This window comes from Pteropus alecto, unplaced genomic scaffold (assembly GCF_000325575.1).
Source record: "Pteropus alecto unplaced genomic scaffold, ASM32557v1 scaffold121, whole genome shotgun sequence".
Classification (NCBI taxonomy): domain Eukaryota; kingdom Metazoa; phylum Chordata; class Mammalia; order Chiroptera; family Pteropodidae; genus Pteropus; species Pteropus alecto.
The window spans coordinates 10050980-10078594 of NW_006434369.1; the positions used below are offsets into that span (position 1 = coordinate 10050980).

Genomic DNA, 27615 nt, shown 5'->3' on the forward strand with positions numbered 1-27615 from the left:
TTTGTCCTCTGTATGAAGGGCTGAACTAGACTCCCAAGGGCTGAACTAGACTTCCTGTCCTCATATGCTCTGTTTGCCCTTCACTCTTAGATGGCAGCCACATGGTTGTGGGCAAAAGAATGAATCTCTTCACTCTAACATCATCTTGACTTTTTGCAGTATCCATGCTAGTGCCCAGTGGCAGCTGGAAAATTGTTGGATGACATTCGATGCCGTTTCCTTTGCTCCTGCCTGCTTGAGTGATTGTCTGAGGAGATAGAGCCCTTGGCAGACAAACAGGCAGGTGGCAAGGTTGACAGGCTAAGAGAGTGCTGGTGAGCACAGGGTAGGGTTGAAGCCCATTTTAGCCCATGGGAGTACTAGAACAACTCTACAAATCAATCAGCAGCATTTATATGGCACAGTTTAAAAGGTATTTTTACATCCCAAATCTCAGGTAATAGATGGGGAGAAGCTTGTTTCACTGTTCATTGAAAGAATTTGTGTTTCCCCAAAAAGTTTTGAAGGAAAAATTCTGGATGACATTAATAATGTAATTACTACCTGCATTATATAAACTGCATTAAAACTAGAGCTCAATATTTTAACTAATAGCCTGCTGTTCTTGAGTGTTTAAACAAAAGGTAAAAACAGAGAAACAGATCATATCATTCCCTGCTCTAAATGCATCAGTGACATTCAAGAGAAAACCCCAACTGCTACCACCTACCTCTCTGAGCTTGTCCTCTTCACCCCTTCCCTGGGTGCCCCCTCATGGGGTGTATGGACTACTCACTGCTCTTAAACATACCAAGCTCATTATTCCTCAAGCCCTATCCACTGGCCACTTCCTTTATCTAGAATGTTCTTTCCCAAATATTTAAGAGTATCTCTCATGTTACTCAGACTTCTGCTTCAACATCACCTCCTTAGAGGGTCTTACCTGACCACTCTTTCTAAAATAAGACTGCCCCCCTCACCCCCATCCTGGCCTGTTTTCTTCTAGCAATTTTCCCTGCTTAATTTTTCTTTATAGCATTTATCATTCCAAATTTATACTATATATTCATTTAATTATTGTACCTCACTCCCACTAGACTGTAAGCTCCATGAGGGTAAGACTTTGCCTGGGCTGCTGTTGTATCCTTCCCACCCAGAACAGTACCTGACACATGGTAGGTGCTCAATTGATATTTCTTAAATTAGAAAGCTGCCTTGTGAATGGATGGCACACAAATGAAGGGATTCCTCCCCCTTTCCCTGAATTCCTACCACACTTTTAATATCGTTCACAGTCTAATAGTGACAATAGTTATAATTAATCAAATAATTAATTATTAATATTATTTACTTGATAGTTAACATTAATAGTATATAAAATAGTAAAAAGTAATATATAATAAATTTAACATTAAATAATAATAACCACTTATTAAGGTCTTGTTATATGCCATGTACTGTTACTATCTATCTACATTATCTCAAATAATCTTTATTATAATCCTAGCAGGTAGACATTATTAGTTTTTCTATTTTATACTTCACGACACCAAAATTAGGAAGTTAAGAAATTTGTTGAGATTCTAACACAGGTTTAACTGCCTTGAACATCCTTGTGCTTTTCTTTATAAAACTAACAATACAATGACCCAAACTACCTCGAAATGAACTTCAGGTGGATTTTAACTGTCTTACTATACAGGACAGAAAGTGGGACAGCCACTAGATGTGAATTAAGCTTTCTAGTAGAAAATGAAATGACAAAAAGCCCTAGCTTCTGTATCGGGAAACTGTTTTGAAAGCATTAAAATGGGGTGAGATAGTGTTCACTACTCAAAGGTACTCATCAAACAAAACAGAAGGAGGATTCAGCTTTCCTGCTTAGGAAGCCAAAGGAATGTTATCTAGATCTCCTGGAGGCCACAAGACTCATCTTACAGATGGGAAGGCCTTTGACTAACTCAGGCAGACACCAAAAACAATTTCCTGCAAACTAACGACTCTCAAATAAGTCTGTGGGACTGTTAGGAATATCTTTGCAGTGCAGTATTTTTCATGCTTAGCTTGAGTTCAGAAAGATCTTGCAGAATCACTCAGGCTCATTTTCACTCTAAGGCTAAATGAGGAATAGCAAGGTCTAGCAAATGCCCAAACCGGTGTGTCAACCTCATTATGACTGCCTGGGGGTCATGTCCAGGGAATAGGTGCCACATTAAATTGCGAAGTAAACTGTGAGCCCTGGATCTGGAAACTACTTTTGTAAGGCAGCTGTTCTCCTAATCTTTTTGCTTAGATCTTAAAAGTAATTTTAATCCATTGAGAAGGGGAAGGGTGGGGGACAAATCAAACTGATTTTGGTCGAACTTGGTCAGGAAAAAAATAAGAGCTGATTTTTCCATCTAAGTCGTGTAGTCTGGTCGGAGTCCATCCCACTCAGGGACAGCTGGACAGCTATTGTCTGCACTGGCCACTTCTGAATCCTGAGGCCTAGTTAGAGGGAATTTTCCCCTCACCCCTCTATCCTTCAGGAAAGTTGCTAAAAGTAACCATTTCTGTCCTCTCCTGGGTGATGTCTTTCTCTACAGAAATCATGAAGCTGAACCAAATGTCTTGTGCTTCACTGTGGAGAGACGGGTCTTTTTAACCAGTCTCATCAAACAGTAGGCATCTTTTTGTTCCCTGGATAATAAGTGTTGGTGGGTTAATGGGTCACCTTCAGGAGAGAGGTCAGAAGGAAAAACTGCAGTGTTCAAAGCTGGCGCTAGAAATGCCAGCCATCAAAGAACACAGTATTCTGTGGACAGTGATGATATATAGGGTGTGCACTAGCCAGCCCCATCTGAGGGGTCACATCTAACCATTATCCTCAGCAAAGCCAGAGAAGGTCGTTGAATGTGGCTGATACTCAATTCTGAGAGGTCCTAGCGAGAAGCTGGCCAGGGAACCCTGGTGCCTGGCCTAGGGAGTTCCTTTTCACTGAGGGAGAATTATATTCTGGCTCCTTCCAGACTGACGTCGCAAGTACTTTGAACACTGAAAAGAACAAAAAAAGCAAACAGCCACAAAAAAGGAGAGGGAGGGAAGAGAGAAGGAGAGAGAGAGATATCAGCAGGGGTAGTTAGTAAAAAGGGGCCCGGAGACAGAAAACCTTTTGTTCCCCAGAGTTCGTTTCATGTAAAGATTGAGAAGTGAATGGCTTTGAAATGAAATGGGTTTGTGAAGTAGTTGCTAGGTCACAGGAAGCACGACTGTCAGACTGCTTTGTGAATTCTATTTCTTTAAAACGTAGGTTAATCTTTAAAAAAAAAAAATTATCTCCTCTTCCCAGGTTTTTTGGGGGGAGGGTAAAATTGGGAACGGTTCCCCACTTTGTTTTATTTTCCAACCTTTCTGATAATGTAAAATAAATGATCATATTACAAGTTCTTTGTCGGTTTTCAGAAGTTAAGAACTGGGCGGAGCATCGTATTACCTTGGCCTACTAGCCAATGACGGGAGGGTATGCAAATATAGTGAGTGATGATGGTCCCGCCTTAATCAAAACAGTGAGCTCAGAGGCTTTGGAGCATAGCCGTGTCGCAGCTCTGCGCGAAAGGACTGAAAAACCGGCCTTAGCCCCGGACCGTTCTCACTTTCATTTAGCACTACACTCGATGGAGGCGCGGGCACGCCAGTGCTTAATGCAGTCTAACTAGTGTAGGAAAACGACTCAGTTCACCGCTGCCGAGATGAAGTATAAGGTAAGAGAGGGGCTTTTACATAAGGTTTCAGTGTGTGTGTGTGTGTGTGTGTGTGTGTGTGTGTGTGTGTCATCGTGACAGCTCCTGTGCAGGGACGCCTTGTATGCCCGAGAGAATTCTGAGATGGGTTTCAGTCACTGAATTTGGCATACAAACAGGCAGGCAGAGACGAAGTCGCTAAGACCCACTCTGGGAGTTCACAGCACGCTGAGGTCCATCTCTACTGAAAGTTTGGGGGAATTAGTCTTAGAGCCGATCTGTGGCGGCCACTGTAGATCAGAGGGTGTCTAACTTACTTAAAGTGGAGCAAGCATTAGCTCAAGTTTTCGCAGCTCTACCAGGCCTGGCCTCCACTGTCCGGGGGTAGCCGGGGAGCTGTACTAAGAGTGGAATCAGAACTGCTGAGTCTCTCAGACTGGCTTTTAAAGCAGTTTTCAGCCTTCGCTTTAAGCGTTTGGTCCGGGAAGCAGTTTGCCATGTGTACTTTGGGTGGTAGAAATTAAAAGTCTCAGGTGTTATACAGCTGATGATGGAAAATTTTGATATCCTTAAATGACGTTGGTTGTAAGAACAAATGAGTATTTGTCATTTCTTGAAAACGTTTTTGTTGGCGCTTGAATGGACTGAAGTTCTAAAGGCTCAGGCGAATTTATTGTCTTCTGAAGCTTACAGAGTGCCATGACACTTCGGCAGCATTATTTTCCCATCCATTTTGCACCATTTATGTGTTTATTCTTGGCAAAAGGATTACAATTTGCTCAGCATATACCATTTTAAGTCACCCTCATAGAGGAGGCAAGGAGTTTCCAGGGACACTGTACAGAGCAGATTGCAGTGAATAGGGTGTGGATTTTCCTTAAAGGATGACTACTTCTATTCCAGAATAGACACTAGTCTTAGTGCTTTTAAATAAAAGTATTATTATTAAAATGAATTCTGGCAAGGTGGCTATGCTTTTGGATTGATAATTTGTATTACTTCTGTGACCTTCAGATTGTGGTAGCTGGGAGCTACTTCACTTCCTCTCCGAATTATCTAAGCTTCTGGCCCATCTTTATTTATTTATTTATTTATTTATTTATTTCTGTACTTGAGAAATTTCAGCAATGTAAATTTTATTTTTTATGGTGACATTAGTTAATGAAATCCAATAAGTTTCATCTGTACACTTTAACTGGCCCATCCTTTTTTAATGTGATGTTGTAAATACTTGGTTATGGCTATTAGCCACTGGCTAACCTCAGTGATCAATCATTTCTTGGAAAGTTATAAATCTTAATTCAAAGCCCTAAATCTAAATGTTGAAAGCCTTTGTTTATAAGATATGAGTTATAGTTCTCCTTGAAAAGGTTAAAGCTGTCTGAAGACATAGGTATCAGTTATCACTCTACTATCAGCTTTCTGTTATCTGCCTTAATAGGCAAGATCAGAGGAATAGATAATCTTGAAAATTCTTAATATTTGACTTTAAGGTGCAACCAGAAACAAATCCTTCTATCTGGCAGGAAAGTTCTCTTTCTTGAAGTAGTTCACCTGAATTTCCACAGTTTCCTTATTTAGAGCAGTGATAGGACTTATATGTTATTTAGCCTGCATTGAGTCTTTGTCCCTTCTCTCCCTATTGCGGAATGCCTTTAGTTCACAAAAACAGCTTGCAAAAGAAAAAAAAGATAATTTGTTCATAAATTTATTATTGGAAAGTACAAAGGGCTGAAATTAACGTCGAGTGTTGCAATCTAGAAAGTGACAAAAGTGACAGTCTAAAGTCACTTTTATTCAGTGACCTCATCATGTTTAGTTTTATTCTTATGGAAAGAAAACATCATGGCAACAGATTATATAAATTTCACCTGGCCCTCACAAAGAAAACTTGCCTCTCTACCGAGTCTTACCAGTGTTGAACACCCTACCAATTGAGGTAAATACATGATTTTATTAGCTCGTGGATTCCTTCACCAGCAAAGGTCCTGAATTCTCTAACTGACCAAATGACAGATTGACACCTTGTGTTGACTACAAAATGAACCAATAGCCGAAGCAATCTACTTCCCCTTTCTTATAAAGCCTATTTTCTCTCTTGTTAATAATAGATAACTTTATTTAAGGAGAAGATTTTGTAATTTTAAGTAGAGAAGATGACACAAAGGTAAAGAAGTGATCAATAACATTTCTTAAGACTTACCATGACAATACAGGATTGTCATATTTAATTCTCCCAATAACTCTCTGAGGTTTGTATGAGTATACTCGTTTTCAAATATGGACATTATGGCACAGAGAGGCTAAGTAATTTATCCAAAGCCACACAGCTAAAAAGTGGTGGAGTTGGGATTTGAATCAAGATGATCTGGTTGTAGAACTTGTGACTTTAAATTATTATTAAAGAAAAAGAAAGAACCATCTTTGACCTCCCTAAAATGTGCTATATAAATGGTGTTTTCTTCTCCCAGGAAATTTAAGACTCTATATCATCCCAAGTATTCTTGCAGAATAGAGTCCTTTTTTTAGGCAATAACTCAAAGCAAAGCGAAATGCATGTTTCGCCATTATTTGTTTAATTTGAGTCACTTAGGTAGGAAAGCCAGATAATTATTAGATTGTAAAATCCTGGAGTCAGGAATTATCTTTTAAACACTGTATTGCACTATACACTGTAAATTTAGTGCAGTCAAACTTAAAAATGTTCACTGAGAAATTTATAATCCAGCCACTATAAGGCCACTATAAGATTTTTTTTTTTTAACCAGATTATCTGGTTTGGCTACTTCAGGGATCATAACTGGAGAACAACCAAACCTCCACTCATTTTGCACTTCTACTCCAGGTCAGTCAGCTATGTATTTACAATAATCTTGAGAACTGTGGAATGTGAGCTATTACTTCAGTAAACTTTTTTGATTAGCATCTATCTAGTCCATTTTTATTTCATTGTATATTTTTTTAATTTGTTCATAAGAAGGCTGTAGTCACTCTCATGTGTACTTAATATTACATTTCTCTTTAAAAAAATTCAGGCTGAGGTTTTGTGATAGTAAATTATGGGGGCTTTATTAAGAGTTTTCTACAAGCTACTCTGAATATACAGAGCATGTTCTGAAATGGGGAGAAGGGACTGTGGCTTGCTCAGCAAAGGCTCCACTTCTGGGAGTCTGGAGGTGGATTTTGGCTGCTCTCATGCAGGAGGGTGATTGAAAGGCCAATGTACAGCTGTATTTGAACAGAGGCGGAAAACCCCACCCCTTTATGCTGGCTCAGGCCAGGTGGGTGCTCAGCAGGCGCTGCCTGTCTGATCTCTAATAGCTGAGCAGCTTTTGTGGATTTGCCAAATTTCTGAACTCTGTGTGCCGCCATTAAAATTCTAAATTATTTATCTAATCTACCATTCAACAAATTCATTTTTAAATGCTTGGACTGAAGAAAAATTACGGGGGGAACTTACAATTCAAATCAGAAAACTATATTCTGAAATTCAAATTTCTTTGTTCTGTTTGAATGTGAGCAAGTTTAGGGGAACGAGAAAGTGTATGCTACTTAAAACTTTTGGGGGGACTTTGAAAATATTTTTATTTTCTCAAGCTAGCTTGAGGAAAAAATAATTGAGCTTCTTCTATTTAGTTAATATGGTCATTTATGACCTATATGATTCCCAGTTCTTTCCTTGCTTTGACATTTTGGTTTTAAATTCTTTATTCTCTTTAGATGATTTGTTGCACTCAATCCAATTAGAAACTCCTGCCTCTCCCCAGAAGATGCTTTGAAAAATCTTAATTATTTCTTTATATATTATTTATTTATTGAGCAAATCCACTTTCGTGGCTAAATGACTAATCTACACAGAGATGAAAGTCTTTGTAGAGCTGAAGATGTTCTGATAATACCAAATGTAGCAAGTTGCACAGTGTGGACATAACAAGGATGCCTTTAGCATCCTTTTCTTGCTGGGATCTACATCAGTCCTCTTCTCAGAATTCATCAGTGGCTTCCTGTCTGCACCGCCCTGCCCCCAAGACTTCTTAAAACAACTTCCTCTCTACTTTTTCAGCCCCTTTGCAAATTCCCTTCCTTTTTGTGTATGCCCTTATGACCTCATTGTCTCTCATTCAAGCATCCCTTATCCTTCTTTAATACCAGACTTCTGTAGGCTGACCTTCCCAGCCCACACAGACGTGACACCCTCAAAGCACACCCTGTACCCCACCTCTCTCCTCTCTTTTGACTCTACTCTGGGAAATGTTGTTCTCGTGCTGCTCTCTGACTTATTTTCTCCTGTCTATTTGCACCTACATGGCTTGGTTAGTCTGTACTTCCCACAGAGCAAGTCTCCTCATTCATCCACTCTATGAAGCAATCAAAAGCCCAAACTTGTGTCTCCATGACTCCCTACAATAGGCTTTTTTACCTCTGCCCTACTCTGTTAGTACTACCTACCTTATTAACTCCTTTCAATCAAATCACTATCTTAATGATACCTGTAACTCATACAGGTTACCCGCTGGGTCTGTCCAGTTTTAGGTAAGCTCCATTGAATACAATAAAGAAGTGAAGGGTGGCCTTTATTTATATGTAGAAGCAGATCGATTGAATAAAAAGTATGATCTAGGATTTGTTATGGCAGGTGACAGGGCCTTTGTCTTGTATGTTCCTGTAGTATAGACAAGATACAGCATGGGCTTTAGAGGAAGGCATTATTATTTCTTGTGATTTAATGCTCTGTAACTTTGGGCAAGTTCAGCTCTCTGAGCCTCAGTTTTCTTATCTGGAAACAGGAATAATAACTGCCTCATGTTATTGTTCTAAGGCCTAAACATGATAATATATGAATGTAAGTACTTACCATGGCTCCCGGCATATGGTAAGTAGACAATGCCAGTCAGCTCCATCTCTCTTTGTACAGTAAATGCTCAATAGATGTTGAAAGGATAGTGTGGACTCAAGACTTGGTGACAAGATTATGTCAAAATCCCAGTTACTAGTTTAAGATGGTTGAGTATTACTGAGTATCCCATGGACCTGGATATGTATTGTAGAAATGTAAATGCCACACATAGGGAATTACCAGCACATTCATTTGCCCACTTGCTAATATATTAATGCTTGGTATCTTCACTGTTGTTAATAAGATTTGATATTCCTGGAATTATAGGACCTTCATAGTAAGTACTGAACTAATGTTGAACTGAATGTTAAGTTACATAAAATATTTAGAGAAAGTGCCATTTTAAAAAGTCTTAATGAATATGGCATTAAGTTGAAAGAATATGGGTTTTGTTTCAAATCCTACTTAGGTTACTTCCTAACAGTGTAATAGGCAGGATACTGCAGGGCTTCATGTCCTCATTTATAAAAATTGGATTTTTAAAATACCTATCATATCATATAGTTGTAAAGCTATAAGATATGAAAATCAACAGCTTCTAGCACATAGTAGGCATTTAAAAATAGCAGCTATTATATTATACATTATAAGCTATATATACAATATATATATACACACAAATACATGGATATGCAGGCGTTATATATATACAAATTTAAGAGGAAACATTCACTTGAATTGTTTCCCCAAAACAAAAATATTAGTTGAGGAAAAGAAAAATTCACCAATTTAAAAAGTCAAAGGTAAAATGCAAAGATGGTATAGAAGATCAGTGTAAACTATACCCCTTATCCTATTGTAGTCAATTAGAGTGATGTAGATGTAAAGTAAGAGGTCTATTTTTAGATGTAAAGTAAGAGGTCTATTTTTAGATCTCTTTAAGGTTAGAAAGAAACCTAAACAAATTGGTTTGAAATGCCAGCCACCGAGCCCATGGCATCACTCTGCAGTAACATATAGACTTAAATATCAATCCTCCTTGCCAAGATAAACAAAACAAGGCCACTAGAAAGAAATACTATATTTCCAACTTAAAATGCCAGAGAATAGATGCTGGTTTCCTAGGCAGTGGATGATTGCAAAGACTATGAGCATGGAAAGAGGACCCTCTCCCCCTAAAAAACCTGTTTATACTTTGTCAACAACATCTCGCTCCATTTTATTTACTTTGAACATTCCAGTCATCTCCCTGCGGTAATTCTTACCAGTTAATGAGGACTTTGTATGCCTGGGGAACATTACAGCCTAGCTGCAAAAGACTATCTTCCTAAGGAATCTTCATTTCAAGATAAATGGCCTTGTCAGTGACCTTTTCCACCCGTCACAGAAAGAGTAATTCTTTTAGACTATAGTTTAGTAGGCAACGTGATCCAGGTGAATCGAAGTATGTACTTTAAGGAAGATAGAACAGACACTCCAGAAAATATGATTGGTGATGGCGTGTGACAGTGGTTTTGCATGGTTAAAGTAGGGAGTGGGCAGCTGATCATGGAGATATTAAAATTGCAAGTAGAATGTTCTCAATATAAACCTGGACCCCACCATGGACTAGTAAATACCATTTTATTCTTTAAAATGATCTTGTCCTTCCCAGCCATTAATGGTACTAAATAATGTTTAAGTAGGTGGTTCATAGTCCTTATTTAAAGCTGGTTCACTGATTTGGAGGTGTCTTATTTCTTTGTAAATCTTGGTGTGTACGCTGCAAATGAGAATCCCTGCTGATATTTCTACTATGTCAAGGTAATAGTTATAGGATGTTACCAAAAATGTTACTTATGTGGAATATTGATGTCTGTGTTTACTAGAAATGAAGACTGAGCAACTACGAATATGTAGAAGTGCAAGCATTGCAGAAAAATGTTTGATAGATCCTTTTTAATTTCCTTTCTTTACTGTGTATGTTTGTATGTGTGGCAGTGGGAGGGGATTATTTGTGAAGCTCAATAGAAAGTTGCAACAACCAAAAGGTATATAAGGTTAAGATTTGAACCAGATCTTTCTATTTATTAAAGCAATATATAATTAGACAGGATGATGTATCATTAATATTTTTCCTAATTTCTTTTAGTTATGTGGAAACCCATGCTATCTCTTGTACGAATTAGCCTTAAGCTCATTAATTTATGGTAGTCAGTTTGTTGCCCTTAACTTAGCTCTTCACCCCACAGGAAATGTGGCTGACTTGTGTAGGCTTCTCTGTCACCAGGCTCTGCACTCTACTGAAAGAATGGGCTGAGATACCCCAGCTGCCCAGCCCCCAACACTCAATAACCATAATAAGCAAAGTCAGCTCACTGAGAAGGGTACAAAATAGACTTCCAAACACTCCATGCCTCTTGGAGTTCCGAGTCTTTAGTATCTAATAGTATATGTTAGTAATCTGTCAATGAGGGGTGAGTGTGTGTGTTACTAATCATTTGTGGTATGACAGAGTTTGGCACAAAATGATTGAGTGGACCAGCAGATTTCAATACTATCGCAACAGAGTTGGCAGAGCAACATTTTGAAATCCTCTTTTCCCTTGAGTGCTCCTCTGGGGTAGAACTTCCATGTTATTCCCTGATTCTCCAACTTTTTTCACTCAGAGCTAAGTGTGAAGAGCACCTCCTTAAATAGGGGTCAGGGTAGAGAACGATAGAAATACAGCTAGCTCAACAGCATTCTCTCTCTTAATAACCCCATTCACTGTGAAGCTGGAGTTCTAGACGGTCTCACAGAGGCCCAGATGCCTTTGGAATATATCTCACTTCTTTATAAAGATCATCTTGCCATTTAGAAAACATGTCCATTGACTGAATTAAAGACTCTTATCAAACCTATCTTTTTTCCTCCCAAATCCTAAATCCAACCAAGGCAGACCCATTAGCATGATATATACTTGCACACCTATCTTTTATTTTTAGTTTAAAATATATGTAATTCACGTAGGAAATTTAAGGAAATATATCCATATTTCACAAACCCCAAAATGGGACATATGGTCTGACAATGGGAAGGATATTTGAAACTAGGCCTGCCTTGAAAAGTTCAGGAACATGTGGTCACTCTAGACAGTCAATATGAGCTGCTCTAGAGATCAGTCAACCATCGAAGGCGTTATCCCTTTTCCCTTACGTCAGCCTCTTGACCGGAAATTATCTAAGAAGTTTTTTTGAAGTGAATGCAGGTAAATTTTTCACATAGAGTTATAAATAACATTTGCTTGTAAATAATAGAGTGGTCCTTTTTCTTTTTCTTCTTCTTGCATAAATAAGCATCTTTAGAAATGACGGAAAGCCCATTTTGCAATATGGACTTGAGCAGAGAACACCTGAGAGGTTAAGCAGCAGGGAGATTGTATTTCAGTTGTTCTTGTTTTAAACCTGGCTTGGTAGCTCTGTGCCTCATAACCTGCAGCGTCTGCCCAAGCCTCCTGCCTCCCTTATTAAGATCTTAATTACAGACGCAGCTTACTTCATTGCTAGAGGGAAAGAATTTAGTTTCTCTGAACTATGTCTGTTTTTTGGTGTGGCAGGTGTAATCATGATGAGATCATTTCTGGTTTGTTTTCTTTTCCTGGAGGAATTATTTTTGAGGGGGAGGAGTACAGTTCTTAAGACACAATTTCATGAGCTCATAATAATGCAGTAATAATTGTGCATGATTTTTTAGAGACCCTTTCTTCTGAAGAAATCAGAGCATTTTGCATACATAATTTCATGACTCCTCATAATATCGTTATAAAGAACATGTTCATTATCCACATTTTGCAGATGGAGAAACAGATTCATACAGGCAGTGTGATTTCATTGTCATTAGACTTCCCATATGAAGACTGAGACTAGACTCTGTTAATTCCGTTTAGTTTCCAGAGTTTCATGACATCGGCACTATTGACATTCAGGACTGGATAAGTCTTTGTCATAGGGGATTGTCATGTTGATTGCAAGATGTTTAGCAGCATCCCTGGCATCTACCCACTAGCAACCAGTAACACACACACACACACACACACACACACACACACAGTGATAACCAAAAATGTCTCCAAACATTGCCAAATGTCACTTAGCAGGACAAAATTCCCCCTAGTTAAGAATTACTGGCCTAATCTTCCCTAATTCTTTCTGCTTAAATATAATCACCTTACTGGTTTGATGTGATAGAAGCACAAAGATACAACCACAGAACTGTTTGCCATAATTTTATCATGACCAAGGTTGAGCTTAATATAACAGGTCCTAACCAAAAAGAAACTTAATCTTACATGCTTAACACCAATTTGTTCAAGCATATACCACAAAATATTAAGAAGCATGGGGGTCTTCCTCAGGTGACATGTAAAACCATCAGGCCAAAGGAAGACAGACTTCAGAGAATTAAGGTTGCTGTAGAGACAGTCTGGTACATATACATCTACATCTACATATACATATACATATATATGCATTTAGAACTGGGCCTTAAAGAAAGCTACTTTATTCTCATAAACTGGTATATAATATGTACATGTAGGAGCTTATCTATATACCTAACCAATGAACAATTTTATTTTGAAGTTTTTTCTATTCCATTTGCTCCTGCCATCTTTCCTCTCCTCTAGCGGAGAAGCTGCAGCATCCAAAGGTTCTTTCTTTAGACATCTACAGACAACTCTGTAGTTGTAGTGGTGACAGAATATGATTGCATATACCCTCTTAACCAAGTATACAGATCCATTTTTTAGAACTCTTTGGAGACCTCACGAGTTAAGTGGAATAATAGCAATCAGGCATCAAACCTAAGTCAGGGGACATCTAAAAGGGTTCCCGTGAGGGCTGGCATTCAAGTTATGTCAACTGGGTTCTGGCTGGGAGAAAAGCAAGGGTTGCCGGATGTGTACGTATAGTATTGAGATATTGGTATTGTATCATATTGTATTTAGATATAACTTCATTCTTTACAGGCTCCATACTTTGGTGTAGGAAGATATATGAAAATGTAAAAAATAGGAAGATCTTCCCTTTTTTTAAAATACTCTGTTAGATGTAACTTGTGTGTTTTGAATTTTGAGAAATTTTTGTTTTTGGAAATACACTGTAATATAATGGACTAGAGTCTCCTATTCCTTTATAACAATTCTCATTTCGCTTCCCCCAAGTGCCTGGATGTTGAGGGATTTGTCTAGACAGGCAGATAGATGTGATCTGGTGCCAACACTGTAATGTTGGCTGAAATCCAGATGGTTGTTTTATTGTTAATAAAACCTATATTTTAGGTGAGTGGGTGTCAGGCCTTCATCATTATGTGATGCCTGTCAGATTTATCTAGGGGCAGAACCCTGAAAAGAGTTTGTGCCTGCCCCATGTTTTTGATCCTTTGCCAATCTACTATACGAAAAATCTATCAAAACCAGGCAACCTTGGACAAATGCTTATAAATTGCCAAGCTTAATAGCAACAGTACTAAATTTTAAGATGAAGAAGATTCTCAGGAAGTATATTCTGGGCTAGTGGAAAAAATCCTAGATTAAGAGAGGAACCAGATGCTTTTGCTGGCTCTGATGCTAATCTAATAGGAGACTCTCTGGGTTGTAAAACAAGAAAATTAGGTTAAAACGATCTCTAAGATCCCTCTTGGTTTAAAATTCTAGTCTAGATGGTTCTAGCTTTGGGTGACTTCTGGGTCTAATACCCATAGAAACCTACGTGTCACTCCACTTTCTTTAAGACCTTCAGGAGTTGCTTAGATCAATCTCAAAGATGACAGAAGAGTGAGAAAATGAGCTCCTATAGACACGTGTATTATTTATGACCATCAGACTTGTGAGACAAAAGCTAATTTATTTTTCTCAAATACTGTCAGTAATCAAACTTATCTTCCATGAATGGCCAAGAAATAATTGAAGCAGACTAGTGGACTAGTCTCATACATATACTCATACATGCATACATGCACACCCACTTATCAACCTACTTGTAATTTTTTTTTCATATAAAACAAATAATTTTCTCTAGGCTTTTGTTGGTTTCATGGTAAATAAATCCTAGCATGTGAATGTTTCTGTTCTATGTCAACCTTAAATCAAGAGAGAATAGATGACATTAGTTCTAGTGCAGGAAAGGAGAGGAACCCAGCATTTTAACAAACAATTTTTTTAATCTCACAGGTATGCTGTCCATATCAGGTTGCCAAATCTGGTCAAAAAGAAGTTTCTTCCTGAGATCCAAATATCCAAATTTGCAATGAGCATCAGATCTCCTGATCAGTTATCAAGTGTCACTTTGGCATATGAACCACCAAAGTAATGCTGGGTCCTGAACAATCTCTCATCAAATGAGAATATGGAACAGACATTAAGCTTTCCAAACCTGGGAGCCTTATGGGCCATCATACACAGGGTGCACCCCAATGGTGTATGTGAGGGCTGATGCATGTCAAAGAATAACTTTGAGTGGGCAAGTGTCTAATGTCACATTTCTTAAAGTATCTCCCACTCAGAAATGCTCAAAGAGAATACTATGGCTAAAGTTCAACAAGGCTGGAAAATCTAAGAAAACTTAAGGAATTGTGGCAGGGTAATTAGCATGAAAATTCAGAGAGGGTCCAAGATACTCATATAAACTTTGTAACCATCATAGGGAGTTAGAAGTGCTTTCCAGAAAACAAAAGTATTGGCTGAAATGTGGTCTAGATGCCAGAGGAATCTTTGGCGGCAAGTGTTGGACACTTCTCATTAGTGATCAGCAGTATGACAAGGGACTAGTGGGGCCTACAAGAATTCTGCTGCTGCCTTTCTGTGACTAGTTCAGATCACATAATGAAAAGTCAGTCAGATTGCAATTACAAATACTGCTGAGAAAGAACTTGGATGTGCTATGTGTCATATCTTCTAACTCCTGAACTTAAAAGCTTTGTGTCTACTACTTAATAATCTCGAGAAGATCCAACTTTTAGAAAATTTTACATTCCAGATCACCCAATGAAAGAACTCAGATGTAAACCGAGTATTCCAGGAACCAAAATCCAGACACATAGATATCCATGTTTCCTGACTACGGCTGATTCCTTCTTTTGGGAAATACCACATCTCCTTATATCCTAAAGATGATCTTAGGAGGTAGCCAAAGTGGTTTGACGACCCTCTAACTGAAGCTGATTTTTGTCAGCAGTCACAAAAGTACAGAAGCCTTTCTTTCTCTTCCCCTGCGTCCTCAGAGTGACCTTCATAATGCTTATCCTTCAGCCACTTCCTTTAGGACTGATTTCCTTGACAATGGCCTTTCCCTTCTATACTGTGTCTGTTTCTCACAATCTGTCCTGCTGTGTGTGTGTGTGTGTGTGTGTGTGTGTGTGTGTGTGTGTGTAAGTGCATGCATACACACCCTGCCAGATCCCAAGGCTAAAATTTGGGGATTGGGTAAGTCATACTGAGAATGTGGCAGCCCTGAGGAAAGTCATACTGAGAATGTGGCAGCCCTGAGGCTGTGACAGGAGCTCCAGCATGATAAATACAGAGTAAAGTAAAAATAAGAAGAAGAAGTTGGGCCATTGATGATGCTATCGGTCTTAGTGGGGTGACACAGCAGCCATTGTGTCTCATTTCTCTTTAAAGAACAGCATGAATGGTCATGGAAATTACAAGTCATACCTCTCCATATTTGGAATAGCAGATAGTTTCCTTGGCAGTAAGACTAAGCAGCTTTCCTAATATTTTGATAGCAATGGGGGGAAAAAGGCAGGGAAGAGTGGGGAATAATGTGGGAATTGTCATGTAACTTAGAGTTTTTTGTACCCACTGTTCTGGCTAGTTGTACGGTATTTTCTACCCACTCCTCAGGCATAGCTTGGGAACCAGGAACAGCAGAAACCTTAGTCCTGGCAAAGTATGAATGGTGCTCAGTCACCTGCCGCCCGATGTGGGTTACACTGAAGGGAAAAAAGGCACTTACAGAGAACACTGTATTTAATCGGGCTGGGATGGTCAATTCATCTTGACCTTCCTGTTTGCTCAGTGGTTGTGGACATGAGACTCGGGCTCACTATCTACGTCATTATCCTGTTTTAATAGAGAGAGGCGGGCACCTTCCTGCTTGCTGTCTCCCACATTCTTCGGCTGTGATGCTTGGGTGACTTGGACATGCCATTTATCTCTCTGGTTCCATTAATTTATTTTCCCACATCCATCTGAAAATGTTGACCAAATGTCATGCTGATTTCTCTAGAAAAAAATTTCATCCTCTCTGTAGGGAACCAGGAAACCAGAGTCCAGAATCCATTTCAAGTTAGCAAACATTTAATGAGTATATATTTTGTTTCAGACACTGGGCTCAAGTTCTGGAAATGCCAAGGACTAAGACAGCCTTTATGAACTTAAGGAGTTCTCAATCTTGAAAGATATAATACAAATCATACTGTAATAAATACTATAACAGAGAACTGGGAAGAGAAACAATCAGATAGGTTTTGGAAAGATGACTATTCTGATTATGCGGAAGATGAATGGTTTTTGAGGTGGGAAGAGGTTGAATGCAGGAAAATTAGTTGAGAAGCAATTGTCATATTCCCCCGCAAGAAGTTGCTGAGGGCCTGAAGTAGGAGTGGCCTTGAGGAAGAAGGCAGAGTCCAAGGTGATTGGGTTTTGAGTTGTAAAGAGGCTCTGAAACCTCTGAGGCTACTACCTTGGACAGCTGTGTCATACTGTTAACTAAGAGAGATAAAGCAGGAGAAAGGGGTGTTTGCACTTGTTGATTTCAAGATAAAGTTACCTATTACACAACTGGAAATGTGGGACTGGAGTGCAGAAGAAATATCTAAGCTGGAGCTATGGATCTGAGTGTTTTGTGTTCAGATACCATCGGCATGGATGTGATTTCCCACGGAGAGTGAACATATAGAGAAGAGAAAAGTGCAAAAGAGAGATCCCTTTAGAAGATGATCACTTAAAGAATGAGCCAAAATTTTTTTCTTTTAGTCTGTGATAGAGAAGGAAGATGAGTGGTCATAAGAAAAAGAGAAGAGAGAAAAACAGAAAGTGGTATCAGGAAGCCAGAGGAGAGTTTCAAGAAACATCGGGGTGGGGATCAATGCTAGAGGCTGCTACAATTAGAGTTCCCTCAATTAGAATTTATGACCCTAAAGGCCAATTTCCAATCCTGATTAGAACCGCAACTTTTGTAGCATATGGATTTGATTAAATACTGTCCTAATTCTGGAGCTGGAGACGAGAAGCCTAAATTCTTGTCCTAGTTCTATGACTTTCTTGCTAGGTGACTTTGGCAAATCATTAACTTCTTGAGGCTCGTTTTCCTTATTTGTAAAGTGAAAGAGTTGGACTGTAATTGTTTAAAGTTCCTCTGGCTTCAAGTTCTATGCCCAACTGTTTTGGTGGTTTGCCAAGCCCAAGCTATATTTCTAGCTGCCAGTCTCTGGCGGCTAACCATCCAACTGGATATAGAATTACATAGCTCTGTTATCTCTCCTTGATGTGTTTCTGTGTTGACCTTTCTTGCTATGGAGATAAATATTGGGGCGGGGGCGAGGAGGCGAGAAAGAGTAGATCTGCCTCTCCTGGGTTTTTCTAAGATATTCAGAAAATCACCTTCTGACTTGTGGCCATAGAGAGTCTCACCTTTACACTGAAGGAAAGGGCTCCTCCACCTTCTCCTAGCCAGAGGAATTAACTCTTAATTTGTTTATTTATGACTTGCCTGTGCACTTTTGAATGAGATGGTTTGCATTCCAGCTGAAGATGAACTTGCTGTTATCTTCTTACTGAATTCCTCCCCCAACACTCCAAGTATTTTCAAAAGCCAAGCTCCTTACCCATGTTTTTCCCCTCTTTTTGATGGATTGTACTCTGCTGGAACCTAATGAGATTTACCCATAATTTGTCTAGTAATATCCTTATTATTAGTGTCAGTATTTTGTCTCAGAAGGTCTCTTGAAAGCAACCAATAGTTTCATTATTGCTGTTTGTAGGCAGATCCTTGACAAGAGGTTGCAATGCCTAAAACTCATTAATTCAAGAAAACACTGTTTTGAGAGACACTTCTAAATGTAATTGTGAGCAAGGGAAATGTCAGATATGTATAAATATGTGTGTATATGTTGATAATAGTATCATCAGAATAGGATTAACCCTTTAGAGCTGAGAGGAGGCAAACAGGGCAGGAAGCCTAAGGCCAAAATGCCATCCACAAATTAAATAAATAGTCATAGTAACTTTGTAAATCTCCAGCAATATTAAAGTACTTAACTTGAAATAACTCATTTAATCCTTACAGCAAACCTCATGAGATAGGTGCTATTATCCACATTCTCATTTTATGGCTGAGTAAGTTAAGGCACAAAGGAGAGAAGTAATCTGCCCACATCACATAGCTAGAACACGAGACCCCAATAATATATTTATTCTATAGACATGACAAGAAGAATTGGTCATCTTTAGAACTTAACTGAATGGAATGGAATGGAATTGAGACCAGTTAGGAGGATATTGTGTCGTAGAGCTAAGATGGCTTAGAGTTCTGGAAAGAAAATGGAACCAAGAGAACACAGTTCTATTTCCATCTCTGACACCAACTGTGTGGCCTTGGGCAAATGATAAACTGCCGTCTGGCCCCCAACCTGTTTCCTCATCTGTCAAATAGGAAGGTTGGATCCAGGTATCTCTAAAGGTCTCTGGAGCTGGAACCTTCTGTTTTGAGAGAGTGGCTGGATGTAAACATCGGCTCTCTGTAGCTTGCACAGATATTAAATAACTCACTCTTGTTCGGCAAAGGCCACGAATATCTGTCAGTGTGTGAGGTATCAGGCTAGCACTGGGGTGCCTGCCACTAACAGCCGTACCAAGCTCTCTCTCTAAATCCTGATCTCTGTAGGCAGTAGGGAGGACTTTGAGAAATCGTGAACAACTAACTAGTCAAGAGAACTCGTCTGCGGTGGTCCATTAGCAAGGACAAACCGCTCTGAAAGTATTCCCTGAGAAGCAGCTCTTCAAGCACGTCTAAAAAACAGTAGTACGCTGCTTAGCAGGTAGTGAGGAGGTCACTGGGACAGGAGACAAAGGACATCCAAAACAACTCTCATACAAAGGATTTCTATCTGCCTCTAATCAAGCATGGTCCAGTGCTCTACTTCAGTGCGTCATGGAGTTCCATGGCAGTGGCCCAACTCCAAAAGCCTCACATTTATTCATGCTGATTAGGTCTGTAGTCCTTTGCCCTTCTACTGTTTTCTGTTTTTTCTTCTTTCCCTTCTTTGAAGCCAATATATTTGCATAGCTATCCGCCCTGAGTTCCCAAAGAACTGGCCCCTACTCTTTATAACTTCTGATTTCATCTTGGAGCTTCCTTATCAGCCCTTCCCAGTTGTTGAATGGGCCCAGAGAAAGGGACAGAGACCAGAGGAGTCAGCTCTCTCCCTGCTCTATAATCTCAATACACTAATAGAGTAATTTCCTTCTACTGACTTTGGTATAAAGGACCAGAATACTATCTTCTGTAATCTATGACTTTTCTTTTAAACTACAGAATGCCCAAAAGATGGAAGAGAAACAGGAGATTTTAGACTCTTACACATCCTCAAATGGTTCCTCAAACCAGAATATAATGCTGCATGACTGATCTTTATGTACATGAACTTTGAATTGTTAGAAGGAACCCGGAGCTTCCTAGAATATAAATACAAAGTAAATCTTCACGTGAAACACAAACCACTCAGTTTCCCTTTGGCTTCTCTTGTCTAAGTCATAGACTTCCTGGATCTCGAAACTCTCAAGAACAAAGACTTCCACCTTATTCTTAAAGAGCATTACCAGGCCTCCTGGGTACTGACCTCTATGGCTTTGCCTCCTTTCCTTAGGTTAAGCAATCTGGTTAGCAGAGTAAAAGTCAGACTCCCTCCCAACCACTTACCAAAGGGCAGATCGCTTAACATGGCACGGCCGCTCTACAGCAGAGAATCAGCACATGGAGAAAGACCCGTGGTTAAGGCCTACAGCACAGTGGGGAGATGATTAACGTGTGTCATTTATAAAGGAATGCAAAGTATGAGGCCGAAAGATCAAGTCCACATTTCTAAAGAAGAAAATAGGGGAAGGACAACAACAGCCCAAATTCCACAATTATGTAAAGTCACAAACATGCTCCATCCAATCAGCCGTTCTTTCTCTCACAAATGATCATCATCGCAATAACACCTAGTGCATCCAGACATTTAGCGAAGCACTAGAAAGATCACTTTTAGTTTTCCGAGTGCTTGTGGTGAATTTACGATGTTTCCTGGCTCCTCTGTGTGCTGGGAAGGAGCAGGCATGTGGTGATGGCTGCCATCATGCTGCGAAACATTACTAACGCCAAGAAATGAAATCTTTGGGGCCTTTGAAAAGCTTCCAAGAATGTCAGCACGCACTGGCTGCCCACTCTCTGCTGAATGCCTACTTTGGCTGTCTGCTTAGTACTGAATGTGCCAGACAGGCCTTCATACAAAGAGAGAAAGGGTTTTAGGCCCCTGAAAGGGGAAGGCACAGCCTTTCTGATGTGAATGGTGAGACTCAAGAAATAGGAAATCGTGGCAGGGTGAGGAGGGGCCTTCACGAAAGGTATCAATAAAAGACCAAAAGAGAAAGAGATGGCATCTACATATATGTGATAAATTCTTAGTAGCTCCCTGCCATCAAATCTGGAGATACAGACTACTGTCACACTATGCTCTATGCTTGATTATCATGGAAAAAATGCTTGCTTGGAGATTCTCCCTGTATCCAAATACCTTGTGATCAACTGAAAATGAGAATTTTTAAGCCCTGCCAAGACATATATAAATGTACTTTTGTTTCTATTTTAACACTAAATATAAATACCGTTTGTACTGTTTTTTATTAGAGATGTTCTTTGACTCTTTTATCCCCAATATATGAAAAAATTAATGTCAGTTGTAGTACTTCTGAATATCTTAAGATATTTTATTCTTTAAGCTGGCTTTAAGAAAGGAAGAAAAATGTTTTGTATGGTGAACCATTCTCTGACTCTTTAACTCATAATTCCTTGGCACAGCGTCTACTGCTAGAGGAAAGAACTCTTGTGGTGTTCTGAGCTTTTCAAGGAGGCAGTGTGATGTCATTGGTGGCAGACACAGTATGTATGTATCTGTGTTTTGTCTGCACCATCTGTTTTCCTCCTTACAGGCTATTGTTCAGATTTATTATTCTCTTCTTTTCAGGAGGTATGCCTCTCCATAAGAGCATGGGTTTTAGGTGTTAAAGGGACTGCACTAATATTCTAATATGATTTCTCTCTCTTCTTTCCTTCTTAGAATCTTATGGCAAGAGCCTTATATGACAATGTCCCAGAGTGCGCTGAGGAGCTGGCATTTCGCAAGGGAGACATCCTGACTGTCATAGAGCAGAACACAGGAGGACTCGAAGGATGGTGGCTCTGTTCCTTACATGGTCGGCAAGGCATTGTCCCAGGCAACCGGGTGAAGCTTCTGATTGGCCCTGTGCAGGAGACCTCCTCCAGTCAGGACCAGCCTACTTCTGGACTGATACACCAGACCTTTGGCCAACAGAAGCTCTATCAAGTGCCAAACCCACAGAGTGCTCCTCGAGACACCGTCTACCAAGTGCCACCTTCCTACCAAAATCAGGGAATTTACCAAGTACCCACTGGCCATGGTACCCAAGAACAAGATGTGTACCAAGTACCACCTTCAGCGCAGAGAGGCATTGGCGGGGCTAATGGACCTCACTTAAGTAAAAAGGTGAGTTAGTTACTGACTAGATTTTTTTCCCCCTTATTTTTTTCCCGTTGCCCTAAGAGCAATAGAAGTATCCCCAAAATAAGTACTTGACACTTCCAAGAAGTAAGTATATCTAAATACCCTAGATTGGGCAGTACTTTTGCATCATTTTTCCATTCGTTTGTCAGCAAAACTTTCTTGAATTCCTACCATGTGCCAATAACTGTTGATGCACAGCATCATAAGTTCCTGTGCCATCCCAGGTCGTGCTGGATCATTTAGTTGTTTCTCTTCGTCCTTCTAATAGATCTGCTTTTAGACCCAGTTTCTGCACTCAAATAGTTTCATCTTTTCAATTTCTTCCTTGAGTGGTACAAGACACCAAATTTTGTACAAGCACAATGATGCTGTAAAAACCTTACTTTTGCCAAAAGCTGAATCGTGACCCCATTGGCCTGGCTGCACAAAGAACTCACTAGAAGTAGAGGAAGTAAGGAATCTGGGAGTGGGTCATGCTAACCAGTTTGTTCTGCAGAGTTGCTAGCTTACAGTTTGGCTCATTTAAAACACATAGATACTTGTATTAGAAAGGACCCATTCTCTCTTATCCTTCAAGTAGTCCTATAATAAAGTCTGAGCCAGTGGGTAAAAATAGTGGAGCTAGGATGTTTAGGACTGCATCATGTTTAAAAAAGGGAAGGACCTCTTCAGCACTCTATGTAATTCCAAATGACAGAACAATTTGATATAAATAAAAATTTTTAATTGAATGAATTTCAAGCATCTAGTATATTTTTGATGCTTGTGATACAATGATGAATTAAAGAGTGAACAAAACCTTCATGATGCTGCCACTATAATGCGGGGACATAAGCAAACACTATCATGTCAGGTGCTGGGAGGAAAATAATGTCAATGAGCTTATAGGGGTAATAACCAAAGCTGAAATGATCTGAGCTTTAAAAGGCAGGGCTTTTCTCTTTTGTTTACTGGCAAATTCCAAGAGTCTACAGAGTATCCTGTGAGGTTTGGTATTAAGAATGGATAGATTTAAGGGAATAAGAAAAGACCCCAAAATTACAAGAGGAAAGGTCCAGTTCAGTACCAGAAAGAGCTTATTGACTCCTAGAACACCTCATATACAGGTGCTCCTCTCAAGAAAATCTTATGCAGAATCTAAAGTTATAAAACCATGTAAATTAGGGAATATCTATTTGCCTGATAATGGAATCCCCTGTTGGAAAAAAAAAAGGGGGGGAATTTACTGTTGGATTTCTTAAATAACAAAACCACAAATGTACCCAAATCACTTTTTATACATAAAGTACGTTTTACAAAACACATCTCAAAGCACATTTATTGCCTAAGCCGAGTGTGTGTACATTGGGAGGAATTCCTCAAGAAGTGGTGAACAGATTTCTGACTTGTGTTGCCCAAGACAATGATCCCTGTCTGCAGGCTATAGACTGTGCCCTGACCTTTCAATGTCCTTACCCCAGGGATTTTGGATTCAAAGGAAAAGCCAAAGCAGGCCTCTGACTTTAGAGGGGGAAAAGAACAGTTGAAAGGTGTAACTATAAATAATAACTTCTCTCATTCTTAGTCCTGGTTGTTTGCACCTTAAAAATAGCTTTTCCTTCATCTGAGCTAGTGCAAGGCAGATCGGGAAGGCAAGGCCAGAACAGGAAATGCTTGGCTGAAAGGTGGTGGGGTCTAAATTTTCATCAGTTTATTTTGGCAGGAAGGTGACATGTTTTCCTTTTTAGACTCAACCTTTTTGGTTCCAAGTCTGAAAAGCCTAAAACTTCAGACTTCTTCCCATTTTATTTGCTATAACTGTACTGCAGATTTGCTCTGTGACTCTCCATCCTATTAGAGGAGAGAGACTCTAATCACGCCACACGCCATCTCTTGATTGATATTGGGGCATTGGGGTTACTCATGGGCACTTGAACTCAATAATATGTTTGTGTTTTTAATTCTAAAATCATTGGAACATTTTATGTTTAGCGAAAGGTAGATGATTCCTGTAGGAAGAAGCCAACTTCCGAAACCTCTGGCACCCTTTCCAGAGAATGCAAACAGACCTGGACTTTACCAGAGCTCAGGAGGAGATAAAGACTAGAGAGCTGAGCTGCTTTAAGCAGTGGGGGGTCTGAGATGGTAACATGGCAAGAATGGGAGGGGCAAAAGAGAATGGTCCTGGCTCTTCCCTGCCAAATGCCACGCGTTCTGCAGGATATCCTGACCTCACCTCAGAAGTCATGTTAGAGCCGCTGGTTCTCTAGGCTGCCCATCTCCGTCCTACCCACTGGACCATTGGCTTACACTCCCATGGGAGTGAGTTTGCCCTCTTCCTCTCCCTCTCTTCTTCCTCTTTTCTCTCTCCCTTCCCTCCTCTCCCCTCCTCTTCTCCTCCTCTTTTTTGTTCTCTCTCCTTCCCTCCCTCCTTATCTCTCTCTTTCTCCCTTTGTTTCTCTCGTTCCTTCCTTCCTTCCTTCCTTGCTTTCTTCTTTCCTTCCTTCCTTCCTTCCCAGTGAAAACGGCTTGGCTGCTAAAAAGTAATTTTAACCTTCTAGGTAATAGTGGCTACTTTAAAAACTGTCATTCCCTCAGCGTAGGTTTCTGACTCAGGATATTCTCAGTAAGTGAGAATCATCCTAATGATTTAAGCCAAGGACCCAAGAGTTATTCCCAGTACAGTGGAGGCGGGCGGGTGGGGGGTGCGGAGCGAGGGGGAATAGGGTAGTGGAGAGAGGGCAGTGGGTTTTCACTGTAGCTAAATAGCCCTATACCCATTGTTCCCTTTGGCTTTCCCATCTATAAAAAGATGGTGAACCCAGAACTAGACATTCCTGGTAGTTTAAGCTGTGGTCCTTAAAAGTTATTAAAGAAGAAAAAGAGGAGACAGTGGAATCTTGTTCTGAAACACTAAAGTGTTTTCTCCCTGGAGAGGGAGAAAAAAGTGAGCTGAAATGCAGATTCCCAGACCTTTCCCCGGATCCTCATCCCGGGGCCCAGGAATCTGCATTTTATTAAACTCCTTGGACAGTTCTGGGGGGAGGTGGCAGGACTGCACTTCGAGAAACACTGTGAAGGGACCAAGTAGGGAGTTGGATATGTTCCAATCTGATTATGATTTGGGACTTTCCACAGTTAAAGATTCCCTTGATGTTGCTAACAGCCTGTGAGATTCAAAAATTTTATTTACCACAGTTTTTTCTACTAATGAATCACGAAGGAAAAATAAAGACAGTTAATTCTGCCTTCTACACTTCAAATTTGCTCTCTGGAAAACTCCAGCCTCTACTCTCCTTCTGGCCTCCCATCCACATTAAAAGACATTCATCACTCATTAAATAAGCAATCCACGCTTTCATGAAACAAGAAGACAGCATGAATATTGTGAAAAGAACATGGGCTTTGGGGTTAGGCCGACTCCTGGTTCTGTTTCTTCATAGCTCTTATTTCTTGGCAAATTACTGGACTTCTTTAGGCTTTGCTTCTTCGTCTGTACAATGAGAAGAATCATAGGACTGTTGTGCGAATTAAATGAAACAATACATAGAGAGGACCTGGCACACTGCTTAATGTAGTAGAGGCTTTAAAAAATATTAGTTCTTCTCTCTTCATTTTTCTTTCCTTTTCCAGAGTTTATTTAGAACTGCATGAGCCCTCTTTGTGTTTCTCACTATATACCAAATATGCGAATACTTTATTGCTAGCGCTTAGGCTGTTCCTTGTGAGCATGTGGCTCTCTCTTTGCATCTACGAGAATTTTGCACAGAGGACGAGAATTCCCAAAGTTATCTGGAAACGATATACACTGACACCTTTACTTAATTTCATTGGTCTTTTTCACTCTGGGTGTTGTGTGCAGGGCCGTTTTATGCATTAGGCATTGTGGGCAGAATGCCCGGGACCTATGTGAACGTTTGAAAGCTAAATAAAAAAAATTTGGTTCCAAAATATGAAACATGAAAACTGCAAAATAGAAATTAATAAACACTTAGACAAATGTATAGGAAACAATATCATGTCATCCTCATTAATTGTTACATTTAGGGCTCATAACTATTTCGTTACATTTGAAAACAATTTGTAGGTTGGACTTTTCTCTCTTTGCAAAGATTTCTAAATATGGCCCATGATTGCCAAGAACACACAGGCAATTCTAAACTAAATAGTTACTCATAGTCCAATAATTTGAAAAGCCGAATTATTTTTTTAAATGTTCTCGATTTTTTAAAAACAAAAATTCTACTTAACGTGAGAGTACAGTTTAGAGCAGAGCCCCGAACATCCAAAACCCTAAGACCTACTAAGGTCTAAATCAGCCTCATTTCCATGCTTCAAAGATCAGTAAAACTACCACCTGAGTTCATCCATTTCATGCTTGATCTCACAAGGAATTACATGTGTTTCTCTGATTATTCCTTGAACATGTTGCTTTTATTCTAACTGGTGGAATTTGATTTCCTTTGAGTCCCTCTGAAGATCAGTATGAACTTAATTATAAACTCTATTAGGGCAGGCAAGGGTCATGGCTGCTTCTTTACTGCTATAGGCCAAGCTCATAGGAAAGTATCAGCACACAGATAACAGCCAATGAGCAAATGAACAAGGCAGAAGCAAGAAATGAAGCATTTGAGTTGACCTTTAAATAAACTGAAAAGTGGTTCCGATCTTATCACTCATCCACTGTCACACAATGTTCAAATCCCATCGTCCAGGTCATTACAGTACGGTTATGACTTATGTCGGATTATACATGGTAGTTTTCACCCAGAAGGGTCTTGGATATGTCACCATCTGTTTTCTATAATCATAACTATCTATACACAACAAATGAGCATCTGAAGCATGTTTGATGTAAAGTCTGGCTTGTCTGAGGGCCTAACTTTAATGCATTTTGCCCAGTTTAGATGACAAGATGACTTAACCCTTCTATAGTTACCCAAAAAGGAGAACTACATTTTTTTCTACTAAGAAACAGAGCTTCCTTCGTGTATGCTATTCACACTTTAACACCCATTTCAGTGTTCATGTCCTCTGTGAAACTTTCCTTCTGCACCCCAGCAGTTCTTTTTCCTCTATAGTCCCAATATATGTTATACATTTCACTTAATTTCAAGGGAGTTCATGGGTTCATTAAAGCTGTAATGGTCTGCCATTATAGTGTGTATGATGGGCGAGGCTGAGGCAAGTACTGCTTCAGGGGTGACACTCAGAAAACTCAAGTAATATTAAGACTTATCTAGACTCCATCACATCATCTTTAAAGAGCATTTCCTACCTTCCAAAATGGGACACACA

The 27615-nt window shown here is 39.7% G+C and overlaps 1 protein-coding gene and 1 long non-coding RNA gene across 3 annotated transcripts in view; one reads left to right on the forward strand and one right to left on the reverse strand.

The window, feature by feature from the left end:
* The window catches only part of LOC112477637, a 90737-nt gene extending 68915 nt beyond the window's left edge, over positions 1-21822 (reverse strand). For both annotated transcript variants that reach the window (XR_003045532.1, XR_003045533.1), the window contains exon 1: positions 20475-21822. This is a non-coding gene — a long non-coding RNA (uncharacterized LOC112477637). The remainder of the gene's footprint in view (positions 1-20474) is intronic.
* NEDD9 (neural precursor cell expressed, developmentally down-regulated 9) overlaps positions 3538-27615 on the forward strand; it is a 44621-nt gene continuing 20543 nt past the window's right edge. Inside the window, exons 1-2 of the mRNA XM_006909264.3 lie at positions 3538-3719; positions 21874-22320. Of these exons, the coding sequence (XP_006909326.1) occupies positions 3708-3719; positions 21874-22320 (459 nt within the window). The 5' untranslated portion in view covers positions 3538-3707. The remainder of the gene's footprint in view (positions 3720-21873; positions 22321-27615) is intronic.